Source organism: Vidua macroura, chromosome 9 (assembly GCF_024509145.1).
Source record: "Vidua macroura isolate BioBank_ID:100142 chromosome 9, ASM2450914v1, whole genome shotgun sequence".
NCBI classification, from domain to species: Eukaryota; Metazoa; Chordata; class Aves; order Passeriformes; family Viduidae; genus Vidua; species Vidua macroura.
In genome coordinates this window covers 2,666,151-2,684,372 of record NC_071579.1, presented here as the reverse complement: position 1 = coordinate 2,684,372, position 18,222 = coordinate 2,666,151, and the positions used below count along the sequence as shown (strand labels likewise).

At 47.2% G+C, this 18,222-nt stretch overlaps 1 protein-coding gene across 1 annotated transcript; it reads left to right on the top strand.

Annotated features, from left to right (window-relative positions):
- Positions 1-789: 789 nt before the first annotated feature.
- On the top strand, positions 790-18,127 carry TMCO1 (transmembrane and coiled-coil domains 1). Its single transcript, XM_053985306.1, has 7 exons — positions 790-948; positions 1,741-1,818; positions 4,822-4,881; positions 8,322-8,368; positions 8,937-9,004; positions 12,116-12,260; positions 17,799-18,127. The coding sequence occupies exons 1-7, from the start codon at positions 879-881 to the stop codon at positions 17,895-17,897; spliced, it is 567 nt and encodes a 188-aa protein (XP_053841281.1). The 5' UTR covers positions 790-878; the 3' UTR covers positions 17,898-18,127.
- Positions 18,128-18,222: the final 95 nt, after the last annotated feature.

Here is an 18,222-nt window from a genome sequence, read left to right as displayed (position 1 = left end):
GAAAGTGCCTCCTGGTGGGATGCACTAACAGGGTATTCACAGAGCACAGAATCCTGGTTTGGGCTGAAAGGGACATTAAAGATCATCTCATTCCATCTCCCTGCCATGGACAGGAACACCTTCCACTAAACCAATTGCTCCAAAACCTGTCCAAGTTGGTCTTGAACACTTCCATTCACCGCTGGCAAATTAACCCAGGGCAGAGTTGTAGAAACCAGGAAGGTTTCTCCAAACCAACTTTTTATGAGCGAATGCCTTGGTGCACCTTCCCTGGCACCACATCCTGCAAGGTGCAGGGAGGGAAGACAAGAACCCAGCGTCAAACTACACCAGGGGAGGCTTAGCTCGGACATTAGGATCAATTTTTTCACAGAAAGGGTGATTAGACATCGGAACAGGCTACCGGGGGAGGTACCCATGGAGTCCCCATCCCTGAAGGTGTTTAAGGAAAGATCGGGCACGGCACTTGGTGCCACGGTAGCTTGGACTCGGGATGATCGCGGAGGTCTTTTCCAACCTCACTGACTCTGTGGAGCCCTTCGCGAGCCCTGAATCACGGCCCGGTGTGCGGGCCTGGGGCCGCAGCAAGAGGCGAGCCCAGACCCCGCCATGACACCGAGCCTCCCTCAGGCCGCTGGGGGGCGGGGCCGCCGCGCGACTCACAGATTGACAGCCGCCCCGCCCAATCAGAGCAGCGCCCGCCGCGCGTTCCCCGCCCCTCGCCCTTCCCGCGCCTTCTCGCGCGGCCGGCGGCGCCGGCCGGAAGTGCAGGCGGTCGCTTCCGGGCGTTGCTAGGCAACGGGGAAGGCAGCTTCCGGGTGGCGGGTGCACTTCCGGGTGCGCGGCGGTGTTACCGGGTCGGGGGCGGCGGCGGCACCATGAGCACCATGTTCGCCGACACGCTCCTCATCGTGTTCATCTCCGTGTGCACCGCGCTGCTGGCCGAGGGTGAGCCGGGCGGGGTGCGGCCGGGCGCGGCCGGCAGCTCCCGGGAGCGGGGGAAGGGGCGGCGTTGCGGCGGGAGGCTGGGGAACGGGGATCGGGGCCAGCTGAGGCTCCTCGCGGAGGGGACAGCGGTGAATCGCCCCCGGAGAGCGCTGAGCGGTGGTGCAGAGCGCTGGGAATTGGGGTTATTCGCTGCAGGAGGGAGGGAGGCTGTTGGAGGGAGTGGTTTCCCCCATAGCTGTTGTGGGAAGGATGTGAAGGAATCGCATGGCCTTGCAGTGGTGGTGGTTTAAGCTGCTGGAAAAGGGTTTTTATATTTCAGTGGTTGAAATAGGGGCAGCTTTTTAAAGAAGTGCTGGACTTTTGGGTGCCTTTTGGGGTAGTCACGAGCCACAGGTCCCGTTTCTGGTGTTGTGCTGTATCCCTAAATCCCGTTTATCCCCCCTGTCCCCACATCTTCATCCCACACCTGCAAAGCAGGTTTATCAATACGAGTAAAAAACTAAAAACTTGTTTCAGTCTTACACCTATAGCTGGTTTCATGCTTTATTTTCCAGTTCCATTTTACATGGACCTTGGCATGGAGATTTGAGGGGGAGGGATGGTGCAGTTTGCTGGTGCTTTGTGCTCCCTTGCCTGGGTTATAAGTGGGTTTCGTAGACATAAAGTTTAATTCCTGCACGTGGATTTGCTCCCTGGTAGCAGCATTCCCGCAGGAGGTTTTTCTTTCCCTCCTTGCTGGCTGACAAGAGGAAATAAAGAGTGACAAGAGGAAACAATGAGTGTTTGTTTCAGGTATAACTTGGGTGCTGGTCTATCGGACAGACAAATACAAGAGGTTAAAGGCTGAAGTGGAAAAGCAGAGCAAGAAATGTAAGTACTCACCAGGGGCTTATTTCTGTCCTTAATTCTCAGCCACAGACCTTTTGCCTTGTGTAAATTGCCCCTCCTGTCTGTGGAGGACAGGAGGGAGTAGTAGGTTGGTACTGGCATATTTTTTTCTCTGCACATCAGCAGCCAGTGTCTGAAAGAAATGTCTGAAATGCGTTCAAAGATGCAATTTCTGCCTTGCAGGGACGAAGAGGAGAATGTGAGGTCTGTAGAAAGAAAGAGTTAGGGTTGAATGATGAGTACCACGAGGAGAAAGCATTTTATGTAAAGATTGAAAGTGATGATTGATGGTGGGGGGTGAGTAAAGACAAAGCCATCACAGAAAGGTCTGAGCGATCAGCTGATGTAAAACCAGATGATCCTAATGTGAACTGGAAGCAAATAGGTTAGGAAATATTAGGAAATAAGTTCATTCCACAGAGAGGAGGTCTGGGAGGGGGTAAAAAAGTATGAGGGGAGAAGGGAAAAGGGAGCTGAGGGTGAGCAGTCAGATGTGCATCAAATATGGAGAGAAATGGTGAACAGGAGGGAACCTGGAGTGTTTAAATGGACCTGTCTGTATCAGAAGCTAAGTTGCACATGAGGAATTCTGACCTTTTGACCTCAGTTGTGTACACCCTACCCAAGTTACAGCAGTGAGAGACAGCACTCGACAGCTGGGGCCAAAGCAGAAAGCAGAGCTGGTTTTACCTTACAAATATCTCATTGTGGTGTCAGTGCTCTCTAATGCACGAGAGCCTTCCCCTGGGCAGTTTAAACCGAGCAGTTGAAGTGTAGTCGTGTTTGTGTCACGGCTCCCACGTTCTTTTGGGGCTTTTGTCACCACAGCAGGAGCAGATGGGGATTGCATCCCTGCCTGCCTCACTTGAATCCCGCTGGTCCTGTGTGTGGGATGGAATTAGCCCCAGAAGAGCAGCTTTGAGAAGGAGTTGAAACCCAGCCGCAAACTCAGTGTCCTCTTGTGCTGTTCAATTGCAAAAGCAGTTAGCAGGGCTTAATCTCTAGGGCATAATGACTGCTGAAAGAGTTTAATGCTGTTTGCTTTTATAGCTCTCCTGGTGTCTAGGCTATCATCTGTGAAGGGAGTGATGAAGGGTTCCTGTGTCTCAATCAGTTTCTGATTTCCTTGTTTGATTCCCCACCCCCAACAACAATGAAAAAAAAAAGGTAAAGCTGAATAAGGAGTCAGTAAAAATTCAGCTTTACTTTTTTCCCTTCCCCTCTTGTGCTGAGGACAGCTGGTTGACCTGAGAGCTTACAACTTGCCAAGTGGACCACTTGAGCCACACCTTTCAACTGTTATCTAACACATCTGAAACAGGAAAAAACACATTTGAGACCTTTAAGCTCTCCCGTGAGAGCCCTAGCAGATCCTTAGGATTTGCAAAAACAAAGGGGCAGGCTAGTGTGCTTGAGCAGACATTGTTACTCCTTAATTTCATCTCTTCCTGTCCTCTCCTTCCTCGGGAGAGGCTCAGCGTTGGCTGAGGCTGCTGCAGGGATTGTTCTGGGTGAATGTAGGGCTAAATGTACAAGGCTGAAGGCTGTCCCTGGAATTTCTGATTTGTTCACGTGGATGTTCCTGAAGGAATTGGGGCTGAGAGTTCCTGGGGCTTGGCATAAGTCTTAACAGCACTGTCTAGAGTTTAGAGCTGGGGCTGTGGGGTTATGTGCACCAGGGCAGGGATGGGCTGATGGGTTTTTCCAGCTGGATTTGGCATAGGGAAGGCTATGGAGATGGCATTCTGTGAGCCCTGGGTGCACTGTGTCTATCTGACACCTCTCTCCAGTATTCCCTAGGGACACAAGCTCCCTGTTTTCCTCCCTGCCCACCAGAGATCCTTTTGTTCCTTGGGAAAAGCAATTGTTTCTCACTCTGTTGCCATGGAGGGATGATGCTGAGGTGACTTGTTTGGGCTGATGTGATTTTCTGAGCAGTTGTGAGTGACTCACAGGCATTTCGTAAGGCAGCTCTACAAATCCTGGTGTGGCTTGGAAGGTTGGCTGGCTTCATTTCCTCTGGGCTGTGAAATCAGGGCTGTGCTGAGCTGGTACTCCATGAGGGAGGACAGCCCCAGCAGTCAGGTATCTGTGAGCTGACAGTGAGCCCAGCCTCTTTGTTGGTAGAGTGGATATGGTATGTGCAGTTTGCAGAAATACAGAGAGTTTAAAGTAAAAAAGGTTGTTAGACCACGGTCATGCTTCATCATCCTTGCTTCCTGGAGTACTCTTGTTATAGGTCTTGAATGAAAATGTCTCTTGCTTCCTGGAAAAGCCCTTTTTGCTGTCCCAGAACCTCCTTTGCAGATGAGCAGCACATTTGCTGTGTTCCCATTTGCCTGTGCTGGCTCTGCTGGCCTGCTTTGCTGCGGTGGTGGTTGGTGCTCAGTGCATGTCTGATGTGGGGTTTTAGTACCTTTGACCTTAGGCTTTTGCTTTAAAATATTGGAAATGCTTCAGTGCTAATGAATTGAAGAATGGAGAGGCTGTGGCTGCCTGCTTGGACAGCATTTCTCCTGAGAATGCCTGCCTGTGAAGAAGGGATGTAGGAGAACACAGACTTTCCTGTATTCTGCTTCCCACTGCAGATAATCGGGAGCAGAGCTTGCCACAAAGCTCTTTTCATTCCACTTGCTGAATCAAAATTACTGTCTGATACCAGTGACAAATCAGCAAGGGTAGCTTGAGCCAAAATTGTCCCCAGACTGCTCAGTCCACAGTGCCATGGGCTCTTGACAGAGTTCAAAATTAACCCTTTAAATATGTTTGTATCTTATCCAGGATTTTGAATGTTTTTTTTTAATTATAGTTTTGAAGTGATTGGTGTAGATAGTTGATAACTTATTGATTCTGAACATGTTTCTAGTCCTACTTAGCTACTTTTTGTGCCTCTGTTCTGCAGAGAAATAAAATGTTTTGTTTGGTGTGTGGAAAAGGTGTGGTGGTATCACTGCAGAAATGATGGAGTATCTTTTCATTTTGCAGTGGAAAAGAAGAAGGAGACCATAACTGAATCAGCAGGCCGACAGCAGAAAAAGAAGATAGGTAAGACTGGCGCCTCAAGAATGGTGGAAAGTTGAGAAACTGCTGGAAGTGATTATCCTTTCCTTCCTTTCAAGGCTATTTATTCATCTGCCTTATTTTTCCACGGCAGGGGATACCCAGCCTCCTGATAGTTTGGATCCAATGGGTGGATCACTGAGAGGAGCAGCACCTCTTGCTGAGCTCCCTGACTTTTTCTCCCGTTTTAGCCTTGATACCTATGGTTGTTACTAACTTCAGCTGTCAAAGCTCTTTGCTGCAGTGCTGCACCTTGCTGTAGCTCTAGGACTCAAATTGTGATTTTTTTTCCCCCCCTTCATTTGTAAACTTTAGACCTGAAGATGTTCATGTTAACTGTAACCATGCTTAGATTAATTTCAATCTTGATAAATCAGTTTTGCTCAATTTTAGGCAGTGATTTATTTTTCCAATCTTTTTTCATTGTCAGTAAGCTGAATTCTTTCAGGGTTAGGGTAACTTTTTAGTACTGAACTAAGCAAGACCAAGGTAAAGAGATGTTTAAAGGTTTTAGGAGGATCTGCTATCTGCAGGACTCGCAATGTGCAGCAAAGCTCAGTTAAGTTATTACAGAGATCGTGGCAGGAACACTTTTGAGAGCTCCTGGGAGTTGGTTTCCTCATTCCTCAGTAACACCAGGTAGCTGGATTAGTCATTTGATCTGTACAAAGCTTGGGAATTATAAACACATCTTCAAACAGCTCTTCCTAGGTAGAAAACCTGTTGTCGTTAGATTCCTGAAGGGACAGGAGCCAAAATGCTTCCTCTTGTGCATTTCAATTCTTAATCTTGACTAACCCCTGTGTGGGATGAACATTCCTTGGTGGATAAGGCAACTTTGAAAGTGACCATATGCAACAAATGCAGATTACATTAAATAAAGAAAGTGTGACAATGACTTTTTTGCAGGGCACCATCCGAGCTGTGTTCCTAGCAGACAATATTTGACTTGTGCTTGGATTAAACCAATAAACAGTAGAATCTGAGGCCTTCAGATGCTCCACCAATTTTTATACACTGAAATAATCTTGTTTTGCAGATGGAAAACAAAGCACAAAGGGACAAAGATCAGAACTTAGGAAACGACCACTGATTTTGTTTGCTGTGATGCTTGCTGGCCAAGCCTGATTCTGACACTGATTTATTTTTTTTTTTTTACAAGTGCTGCATAACTGAGTATTTCATTTGTATTCAGGCAAAGATGAATTCTTGGTGTTCCTGAAAAATCAAACCCCAAATGTCACACTGGACTTCCAGAAAATTACTCACGGCTGTTAAGTTGAAAACTCTGATCTCAGTAACTTACTGGATGTCAAATCATTCTGCAAGATGGGGCATTGTTGTCAGAGCAAATCTACTTGTGCTGGAGTTCTTCCAAGTTCTACCATTTTAGTTAACAAAAAGTAAATATTGAGCTGAGGCTTTATGGATAAGTAACAGCTGTGGTACAGACCTGCCTCAGTTGCCATCTGTTCTGCACACAGAATATGACAGGAGGAGTGTGGATATACTGCTTGGTTTCATAAGGGATGAATCATGCCTGTGCACAAGGAGGTAGGGGAAAAGTAGCTTGGGAAGGTTTAATTTGGTGTTTCCTACTTAAAAACCTTTATTTTTAACTGTAAAATGAACCAATTGTCACATTGTGTCTAAATCACCTTGGGCACTGCTGGAACAGGACACTTTAGCATTGGTGTAGCCTTCTGTCATTTCAGTTTAAAGAGATGATTTGATAGCTTAAACCTTGCTACTGCTTTCTGTGACCATATGCTTCTGGAAGAAAAGACAGTGACATTCCCAGGAGTCCACACAAGTGCTGGATGGACAGCAAAACTAAAGCAAAATGAAAACTTCCAGTCCTGGCAAATCTCTATCCCTGTATCCTCATAGTTTGCGTTCTAATGAGCAGAGTAAGATGATTGTGGAATCCAGGGAGCTGCTTGTTAACCCAGTCCTCTTTCTCTGTGCCTTTACCCAACTGTAAACTACCCAGCAAAGTGCTTAACAGGCTGTTAATGTTTGATTTGGGGAGGAATAGAGCATTTATATAAGTTGGTAGATCACCCAGAATGTGTTCATTTTGAATCTGTAGAAATAGGTGAAAGACAGGTCAGGTATATTGGGCAATCAGAGCTGTGTTCTTTCCTCCATGTAACCTTTAGCCCACCTAAATAGATGGTTAGTTCTGCAGCAGAGGGGAAAAAACAAGTATTTGTGCCAAATGTGATTCCTGAAGAGCTGGCTTGTGGTTGCTGAAATGTCCCAGGACACAACTTTCCACCTTGCATAGGAAACAGGTGTCTGAAAGGTTCCTGCCAGAGGGGATGGTTTGTAGTTAGGAGCAAGTGAAAATAGCAAAGAGGGTTCTAAGGAGTTGGGTAGGGGTGTTGCTGTTACTTTTCACAACACTGACTGTGAGTTCCTGTGTTTAGCAGGGGCTTGGGAGAGAATTTTGGAGTTTGTGAGCTGTGGGCCTATAGTACTGAAACCTCAGTGGGGATCCCTCAAAATTCCCCTGCTGGATAGCCCTTGGCAGACCTTCTGCATCCTCCCCTCTTCACTCATGCTGTTCTTTGGATATTCCTTCATTATCCACATCCTTACTTCAGCTGGCTGTTGCTTCCCAGCCTGGCTGCCCCTCTGGATCCTTGGTCTGAGAGGAGCACAAGGTATGATGGGGACATGCGACAGGAAAGGTGACAGATAGTGGATAATGCTGAAGGCCAGAGCAGCCCTCCAGTGAGGGACATGGAAAATGCCTTCTTGAAAATCTGAGTATCTTTGAAGTCTGTGGTGATTTGAGGACAGGCTAAATTTCCATAATATTTCCTGTAAAGCACAATAGTACACTCATTACTGAATTTCAGGTAGGAAACCTTTCCTCTTTGGAGACTCTCCTAGGTGTGAGAAGAGTGCAAAATTCATTACTAAGACCAGCAGGATTTTGGCATTGCTGAGGTGCAGCTCCCAGCTCTGTGCATGGTTTTCCCTTTGGAGACCTCCAGAAGGAAATCCTTTACTTACTCAATGTATTTATGATGGTGTGCAGCAAATTGATCACTGCTCCCTTTGGGAACTGTGGTAGAGGGGCACTGTTTTTGTTTCCTGGCAGCAGTGCTCATGCTCCTGTGTGAGTTGGTTGAGTTAGCAAATCCGACATTGGGCGCATTTCTTTCAAAAGTGCTGAATGTGTGATTCCAGCCGCCTCCTCTTTTTGTGCCTGACTTGCTGCATGTTGCTGTGGTGGAGAAGCAGTTGGCTAGGTACAGTTTTTCACTTTCTACTGTCTGGCAAAAAGAGCTGGAGTTGATTTTGGAAATGTTATTTGTTTGGAGAGCCAAAGAGGTTAAGTTTTTCTGGAAATGAAAACATTCTGGTTTCTAGGTTGACATAACTGATTACAATTGTTGTTTTTGTCTTTCCAGAGAGACAAGAAGAGAAACTGAAGAATAACAACAGGGACTTGTCAATGGTATGAAAATTTAAAGCCAGTTCCCAACTGCTGGAGATTTCAGTCAGTTTTCCAACAAAAAGACCTTGTTCAATTGGCAGACAAAGCTGTTTTCCTCTGGAAAGGTCCTTCTGGATTTTCTCTAATCACAAGAGATTTTAGTTTGAGCCACAGAGTTACTGCCTCATCTCATGCCAAACCTTAGCTATTTTCATCTTTATCAGTCTCCATGATGTTTTTTCAATGTAGAATTAATTTTTGTGGCTTCCTATAACTTTAGTCATTGTAATGATCCCTTGCTGGGAGTCCCCTGGGAATCCCCCTGGTGGGTTTTAAAGGCTTAAGGAAAAAATAAAACCAGCCTGTGCAGGGTGACAGGGACATTCTTGAGCACTTTCTGGTTTTGTCTCCCTGAAGCAGCACTTCCCATCAGTGACTGCCTTTGTACCCAGTCTCTTGGGGACTTCTGCAGTCACTTCAACAACCCCTCTGTCTCCTTTTACCCTGTTGATTTCAGTGATCTGTACAAAGCCTGTTTTTAAGGGTGTGGGCCTGTTGTTTTAAATCTCTCTGACCTTTCCGCTTGCAGGTTCGAATGAAATCCATGTTTGCCATTGGCTTCTGCTTCACTGCCTTGATGGGAATGTTCAACTCCATGTAAGTATCAGCTTCCTGCAGTTTTTTTCTGAAATTTTTATGGTGAACATATTTTCCACCTTCCTTTCATCACTTGAAGTGTTAAGAGTGACATTGTCCAGCCAAGAACCACAGCTAAATAAATGGATCCATATTTCATCTGAAGATGTGGTGGTTTGGTCATCTCATACACTTTCTGTTCAAGAGGGGACATTGAATACTGAGCACAGCCAAACTGAACAAATTGCATTCAGTCTAGACACAGCCTTAATATCTTTTCTGCGTGGGAACATCCTGATTAGGGCAAGTTTGGTGCTTGTCAGGCAAACATCTTCAGTTTTCAGCTGCTTTGGCTTTGCTGTAATGCTGTGACCAAAGAATGCTCTTGCAAACAAAACTGGGTCAGCTCCCTTGCCCTTAGAAATGAGCTGTAATTGCAGAGTTTGTTGTTGCCCTACTTGAGGTAATCAGAGTCCAGGTATAAACAGGTCCAGGCATGGGTTCCAAGCCTCACTTGTTTTAAAAGTGACCTGAGATGTGTGTAGTTTAAAAAAAACAGACAAGAAACCCCAAACTGCTTTGCACAGTTACAGACTGCTTTGTTTCAGATATGCAAATCTGAAAGGCTGTGCTTGGCTTTTCAAACTTGATTCACTTGAAATATGAACTGTTGGCTGTTAAATCTGAAGAGGACATGAATATTTTAGGAGGCTGCTTGGTATGTGGGCAATATCCTTGCCCTTCAAACAGGGATTTACATTCTTGGGCACAAAAGCCTTTGGCTTCTGTGCTGGCAGTCCCCAGGATACACTCTGTTGTTATTTTACTGGAGATCTGTGGGTGGATAAACTGCAAACATGGGGTAACATAATAACAGAAGTGCCACTGTGTGGATCCTTTATTTATTCAGATTAGTCAGACTTCAGCATTCTAAGCAGAGCAAAGCAGCCCTGCACTGGAGGATTTTAAAATTTGGGTGCAGTCTTGAGTCAGTGATGTCTCATTTCACTGCAACCCTGAGTAGGGCTGGAGGTGCATCATGAGCAGTGAGGAGTCTGAGGGGGCATTTGTAGGGTTGCACTTGAGATCTCCAAGTGCTTGCCTTGCTCTTTGGGTACAATACAAACACCAGCAGCTGCCCCTAAAGCAGACTGAAAAACAAACTAAAAGTGCTTTACCCCACTGTGCCCACTTACACGAGGGGGAAGAGGCAGTTGCTCTGAGTATTCTGTGACTAACAAGTACTACAGAACTGTAAGTTTGTTACATTTAGGAAGGGGTTGATTTTGGTTAAATTCTACATGGTGCCTCCTTCCATAGATATTAAAAAAAGGTAAAAGAAACCAATAAACTTCTACCAAATCATCTTTTGAGGATTCCTGCCCACAGAGACCATGCTACTGAGCAGAGAATTGATGTCAGCCTTTGGGCATATCTTTTGTTTAACTGCCTCTTTCTTTAGAGGCAGTCTGAGCAGCAGGAGTATCCATGGAGGCACTTGTGGTTGTGGGAGGAAAAGGAGGAAAAAGGTGGCTGACACCTGCAATGGCTGTGGCCATGTTTGCTGCTTTTCCTGTTCTTGAATGAGTCATGGCTGCTGGACAAAAAATGAGCAGGAACTGTGTGGAAGCAGCACCCTTTGGACAGGTACTTCGCAGATGCTGCTACTCTGTCTGAGCCCCTCACCATTGCCAAGTGCCCCCTTAGCCAAACTGGAAATCACTGGGATGATTTCCTGCTGTCATTCCTGGAGTGGTATCAGTACTGGGGCAGCAAGTTGGACCGTGCTGGAAGGATGTGGAAGTGTCGGCAAGGCTGGTTTAAACCCAAAGAGCAGAATGCTGTGCTCAAGACAAACAGCTGAGTGACTGTTGTGGCTTAAAAGGTTCATTATGGCAGTGAGATCTGCAGCAGCAGTGGCCTCCAAGCCAGCAGGGATTTCACCTGGGGCAGAAATTACCTTCTGTGTGTCTCAATTTTTTCTTGCCAGGAACTTTTTCATGCAGTCACTCCCCTGCCTTACTCTAAGAGTTGTGCATTCTGGTACTTCTCAATGACTGTGAAAACCTGCTGGAATTAAAAGCAGGTACCTCAGGGTGCTACTGCTGAAGTACTTGTCATTCTCACAGCAGGAATAACGCAGAATTTTAAGCCACTGGGGGATGTTCCAGGGAGATAAACATCCGTTCCGAGCTCTTTTGCCAAGCTGCCTGTGAGATGTAAACAAAGTTGGCGTGTGTTTGAGCCGTGGCTGTGTGAATGCATCTCCACAGGAAAGAAAGCTCGTTTAGGATCTCTTGAAACAAGAAACACCTGTTCGAAAATCAGCACATGCAGAGAAAATAACATCCAAATATGCACATGCTGATGAGGCATCATACACATCTACATCAAAAGATTGGGTCGACTGGTCTGCCTTGGGAGAAGTCTTTGCTAACTGGCCAAAATTCACACTCTGCCTGATGCCCTGGAATGTGGGCCTGGAGGGATTCCAGGAGCAGGACATGCCGCTCGGAATATGCGGTATCATCCTGCCTCTGCACTGCCTTCATCTCCACAGCTAATGCAGGCAAACTGGGGCTGTGAAGTGTTCCTTGATGGCTCTCTTGTGCATCCTGAGGAGCCCAGCTGCTCCAGGGGAGGAAAAGGTGTCTTTGATTTATGCTCTGGTTTAAAAAATGCTGTTCTGCTTGGAGCAAAGGGTCTGTCTTGTTGCAGTAACTGCAGTACAGCAGGGTGACAGTCATTCATCTTTTATTGAAGTGCTGACTGTGTTCTTGGGAGTGATCTGCTAAATCTGACTTGGAAATAAAATGCACCAGAAAACTGCAAAACACCAAGATTTCATGAACCAGCAGCTTGTCCAGTTGATCACTTAAATCACTAGGAAACACTTTGATTATGGTAAAACTGTTCCTGAGGGAATCCTACCCTGTGGAGGGCTTGGAGAGAGAGATGTCTTTATCCTCCTTGTGTCATGTGTGGAGAGGGGCTGGAGAAGGCAGCAAGGCCTTTCAGCCTTCCCTGAGATCTTACCTGCTCTGGTGGCCTGTTGAAGATGCTTACTTGTTCTTTTCATATCCAAAAGCTCTTCTGCTGTCTCCAGTGGTGATCCAGTGCTCTCTTTTCCAGATTTGATGGCCGAGTGGTGGCAAAGCTTCCATTTATCCCCCTCTCATACATCCAAGGTCTCTCCCACCGCAACCTCCTGGGTGAGGATTACACTGACTGCTCCTTCATCTTCCTCTACATTCTGTGCACCATGTCAATCAGACAGGTGAGTACACTTTCCCTGGAGCAGGGAAAGCATATCCCCGTCCAGAAGAGGAGTAGTGCACGTGTAATCTTGGATCTGTTTGTGGTTTCTGTGTTTGGCTTCATTCCTGTGCCTCATATTCAAAGCAATTCTAGGTTGGGATCATTAAAACAGTTGCTGTCCTGGATGGGCCTGGAAGACTTGGCTGGAGACTTGCAACAGGGCTCTGGGACAGAGTTGGCAGAAATGGATTTCTGACTTGTCTGAAAACTTTGTGGATTGCCATACCGAGAGATTGCCTCCATCAGAAGCTGATCTAAATCCTGCTCCTTAGTAATTATGACTTTTACAGCAATATGTGCATCTTTACAAACAGCAGCTTCTTTAGGGGATACTTTCTAGGTGGCTTGCAGCTTTTTAAAAGTTTCATCAGCCCATAAAGTTGCTAGAAAAGTGACAAAAAAGTTAAAGCTGCTCTTTTGGGTTTGTCCTTCCTATTTTTGGTGGCTGTCTGATTTTTTTCAGAGTCTTCTGAATTGTACCTTTGGTGTCAAGTCTCTCCCAGCATTAGGGACGTGGCACAGAGAGGGGGTCTGGTATGGTAAGCCAAGAGTAGGCTCCACAGAGCTCTCCACAGAGCTCCATAGTCCCACCTTTTGGAAGAGGATGAGAATAAGGGACCTGTTCAGGAAGGTTCACTGGCAGCTCAAGTGGCAGAATGGCTGGTGAGGACAAGAGAGCCTTCTCAGAGCAACAAGAAGTCTGTTTTGTTTTCCACTTTCCCCACAGGGTGCTGGGGATAGGTTAATATACTCTGGATGAATTAGCTGCAAATTACCTCCTCTTCTGAATTCATATTTCCCTTTTCTTTGATTCACTTCCTGAATTCTTGCTGCTTTTCTCCTTAACCCCCTTGTTGCTTTTCCTCGGGAGTGCCAAGGAAACTTAGACTAAGGGACTTAGACTTAAGCAGATCAGCAAAGGGAGGTGGTGTGTAATGCCAGGAGCTGGGCTGAGCTTGATGAAATAGCTCCATAAGAGTTCCTTTAGTCACAAAATGCATGCTGGTGGATGGAATTCCCCATAGCCCTTTCCCCAAACACCACTGGGTGTTTGTGCTGAAATGGATCCCATCCGGTCCTGTGCAAAAGCAGATAATGAATTGTAGAATCATTTATGCTGAAAGGAACATCTGGGGGTTCATCTGGGCACCACTCACTCCAAGCAGGCCCAGCTTCACCAAAGGCCAGGCAGGGACTTCCTCACTCTCTTTGCTGCAAGACAAACTTTCACTTCCCATTGGCTAGAGAAGGGTTTGCTGCTTTGAAAGCACTGAGACATACTGAGCTCTTAAGATCACCTTCCAGAATTCTGGGATGCTGTGGTCTGATGCTGTTCCTTCAGGCAATCCTGGCTGGTGCTGCTCTGTGTTACCTGTTACATGGGAAGTCCTTTCTTTTCAGTGTTGCATATTATGACAGGAAACTAAATAGCACCACCAGCAAGATTCTTCTGTACCCGTTGGGTTGACTGGGGAACCCTTGCTGAAAAATCCCTCATTTGTTTTGTCCAAAAATATAATTCCTGTGGTTTACTCTAATGCTGGGTATTTCCTGATGTTTTATATGGTGAAATTGGTGGGCACTGTGAACTGAGGGGCAGAAATGCCAAGCTCTTTGCAGTGGGTTGAGCTTTCCATAAAACTTCTGGGAAAAAATTGCCCTTGTGCTTGAGAGTTCTTTATGATGTCCCTCTGGAGGAGGAGAGTGAGTTTGTTGCTTTGGAGAAGGGTGTGAGACTGCAATCTTCATAGTGCTGCCTTATCTACGTGATCATGGTTAACAATTCCTGCACTTCTCCAGCTGTCAGGCAGCTCAGCTTCTTCCTCCTTGCTGCTCGAGGGAAGAGTAGGGACACCTTAGTTTGCACAGGAGGTCAGAACTGAGGCTGTGATTGCTGCTGGCATCCTGCTCTTGGCTTTATTGCTATTTGAAAGAACCTAGGTGATAACAGCATTGGGAAGAGGACTTCAGAGCTGTGACAGGCTGGGGGAGAGGGCAAGAAAGTAATTAAGGGCTTAAAACGGTGCCAGAGATTTGCACTTCATGCTTTCGGTGACCTTGGAGGTGAAGGCTTTGTGAGCCTTTGTATTGCACTGTGTGCAGAAGGTGAAATCTTGCCAGGTTGGCTTCCAATGGGTGCTGGCCCAGAGGAGGACAAGTGCTGTGAGAGTTGGTGTCTGGCTTGATGCTGCTGACACAAGAGGAGGAGTGGAGTTGTACCAAAAATCAGGGAAAAGGTTGTGACCAAACCAAGGAGACTATAGTCCCTCAGTCTTTCCTTAAATCCTGGAGCTGCCTGTGAAGACAGGGAAGAGAGATGTTCCTGTGGAGCTCAGAGGTAGAGCAGGAACTCGGGTATGTGGGAAAAACAGCAACCTGGTGGGAAACGCAGGGGAGTCTGCGGGGGTGGGAGGCTGCCTGGGCGGTGATTAAAGTGACATTAGTGGGACAGGCAGGAGCAGCATCAGGGACTCTCTTCATGTGGGGGTGATAAACTCTTCAAACACTGACTGGGAAGCTTTGCTGCCTGTGACCTGGCCAGCATCTCCCAAAATAGTCACCTCGCAGTGAGTAACTTCCTTTGCGCTGTTCCCAGCTCTCCCTGGCACGTAAATCCTGTCCCCTAGTTCCTCCTGCCTTCCTGTTTGGAGAGAGGAGGGTTGCTGGGAGAGGCCTTCCAAGGGTCCTTGAGCTGTTGGGTTTTCAGCTGGGAAAGTCTGCTGCTGGGCTGGGTGGGAGGTGCAGTGTCAGGGTTACATCCTCTGTCGCTGCTCGTGGTTCTGAGCTCCCATCCTTCACCTGTGCTGTTTGGGAAGAGGGATATGCTGCTGTTCCTGGGGTGTTTGCTGCTCCTCACTTCCTTTTCACACGCATCTGAACTGTACATTAGGCTGCTTCTCACCGAAATGTATTCCCAGTGGGAAGGGGAGCCAGCAGTTATCTCTGCTGCTAGCACTGTACTTTCCCACAGAGCCTGGTCTTAGGGCAGGGAGCCACTTGCTGCCTTGTCTGAGGTCCCTTCTGGGTTTGAAGACCACAGCAGGAGCAGCTCCTGTGCTTCCTGCAGTCATTTGAGAAAAGATCAGAAGAGCTCAGATGAGGGATTTGGATCTGTAAATATTACTCTTCCCTCCCTGCTCCTGAGGGTGATGGTCATGCTTGTGTTGGAAGTAGACTCTACAGATTTCCTTGTCCAACGTGGCCCACAGCAGATGGGACAAGGTTTCTGCTGGACCTTGCCCCATCTTTGGTGTGTCCAGGTGTAGATTTCAGGATTGCTGTCCAGCAAAACGTGCTTCGGAGCTAGTGTGTGATGCTTTCTGCCTTCCAGAGCAGGGGGAGTCTGCATGGAAGGGTAATGCTGGACAGTGTCTGTGGTCTGGAATTCAGACAGACAGAGTGTCATCTCCCTTCCTCTTGAAGCAGTTGGAATAAACTTTAGCACCTCTTTCTCCCTGCTAGAAGGAACGGGAAGGAGGCAGCGCACGCTTCCTTGGTTCCATGGATCCCTTCTAGATTTCTGCTCCGCGGGTGAGCCGCTAGGAAGCTGACAGGACACCGGTCCTGCGGGCTGCTGGCTCTGCAGCACCCTCTGGTGTGCTTGCTCTGTCCCTTGACTGCTCCCTTCTGTCCGTGCCTTGATCCAAGAGGCGGAACTAGGAGGAACCACAGCAAGGAGTTAATGCTCTCATACATATTCAGGTGCTGAACATTAAGCAGTGGCTGGTTTATGTATGCCACGGATTAAATGTGATGTAATTCCTCTTCATGTGTTCCCTGTGTGTGGGTTGAAGCCTTCCTTTTCATAATCTAGCTGAAATGAATCTCAATTTTATTTTAGCTCCTGTGGAATTGCAAAATTACCCCCCTTTTTCTTCCCCCCCCCCTTTTTCTTCCCCCCCTTTTTTCTTCCCCCCCCCTTTTTCTTCCCCCTCCTTTTTCTTTTCCCCCCCTTTTTTCCAGTTCATTCTCCTTCCATGATAAAAAGAGTTCAAGAGCTCTGTGGCCTTGCTGTCTGACCTATCCTGACAGTTATTTTGGAGAGGACACTCAGGTTTGAAGAGAATCCTTCCTCCTTTTGTTGTCTTGATAGCCAGCACTCAGGTGGTGACATGAGGAATACACAGTTGTTTTCTTCTTTCCCCTGCATCTCAGATGTCCCTGTTTTGCCAGCACTGCAGAAGCAGCATCTTGAGCTGGAGTTCCTTACAGTGAAGGATGAAACTGAAAGAACTGAGAGCTCTTTGTAATAGCACTGTTGTGAAATTTAAAAGAAATTTCACAAAACTCTAGAAAAACATTCAAATTTAAATATTTTGCTGTGATTTTTTTTTTTTGGCTTATGCCTAGCTCTGCTAATTAGCTCTTCCCCTGTTTGTTGTTTTCCACTGAAACACCCCGCTCGGATGCAGATGAGGTCATCCCAATAGTCAGGTTTTGGGGTTTGCTCCATATGTCCTGTTATCCTGCGTGTCTCCAGCACCCCATTGTTCTGTGTGCAGCACTGGCATTCATGTTAATTCTGGGACTAAGCTCCTGACTTGCACTTGGCACATGCTCTGGTTGCCATGCTGCTGTCCCAAATTCCAGCTGCATTAGGAGACTCCAGCTCCCATGGCCACCAGCAGCAGTGCTTTCTGGAATTTGGGAAAACCGAGGGCTGCAGGGTCTGCCCGTGAGCAGGCACTGGGAACCTGCACTGCAGTTAAATTGCAGTGGTATTTTATGTAAATAGTGTGTGTAAAGACAGCTGACTGTGGGGTGTGTAGCTGCAAGTGGGAAAGAATCCTCGTCCAAAATATGGATTTGGTGTTCAGGGGCTTTTGAGCTGGGGAAGAATGGCCCAGCCATTCTTGTCTGGCTCCATGCTGAGCTGTTTGAACATATAGGGAAAGAGGTTCAATATTCAGTAGCCAGATGGGTTAAGACTATGTGGGTGAGAACCTGAATCTGTTGAAACAAGTGGGGAGGTTTTATTTGTGCTGCTGGAGAGAGTTTGGCAGAGGCCACAAAGATGATTTGGTGTCTGGAACATCTCTAAAAAGGACAGACTACACGAGCTGGGCCTGTTTAGTCCAAAGAGAAGGCTGAGAGGGAATCTTATCATATGAATATCTCAAAGGTGTGTTTCAAGAGGATGGTGCCAAAACTCTTCAGTGGTGCCCAGCAACAGGATGAGGAGCAGTGGCCATGAACTAAACAACAAGAAGTTCCTTCTCAATATGAGGAAGAATTTCTTTACATTGAGGGTGGCAGAGCACTGCGAAAGGCTGCCCAGGGAGGGTGTGGGGTCTCCCTCTCTGGAGACATTCCAAACCCCACCTGGATGTGTTCCTCTGTCACCTGCTCCAGGTCACCCTGCCTTGGCTGGGGGGATTGGACTGAATGATGTCAATAAGTTTTTTCCAACTATTCTGTGAGCAGAGTCGGGATTTCTTCCTCTTTGTTTCCCTTGCCACACTCTGATGTACCGTGCTCTGTGCTGTTGTTCTTGCAGAACATCCAGAAAATGCTCGGCCTTGCTCCTTCCCGGGCTGCCACCAAGCAGGCAGGAGGCTTCCTTGGCCCCCCACCTCAGGCAGGGAAGTTCTCCTGAAGCACAGCCCTCACGGGAAGCCTGACCAGTGCACCAAGACTGCCTTGGGGAGGTAACAACACGGGATTCTGCACCAGGCGTCACCTGTCTGAAACCCGGTTATGGAGTATTGATATCATCATCCATTTGGAGTATTCCACCAGCAGTTGTTCGTTCATCCAACCAAGAAACTTCTCTCGGAAGATAACGCGACCTTTGTTTCTGAGTAATAAACGGCATGGGCATGTTAATTTATGTTAACAACGTCTCTTAATTGGGTGACGGGGAGCGGGACCGGCTGCCCCGCAGCCGGCACGCCCCGGGCGGGGCGGGCCCTGGCGGTGAA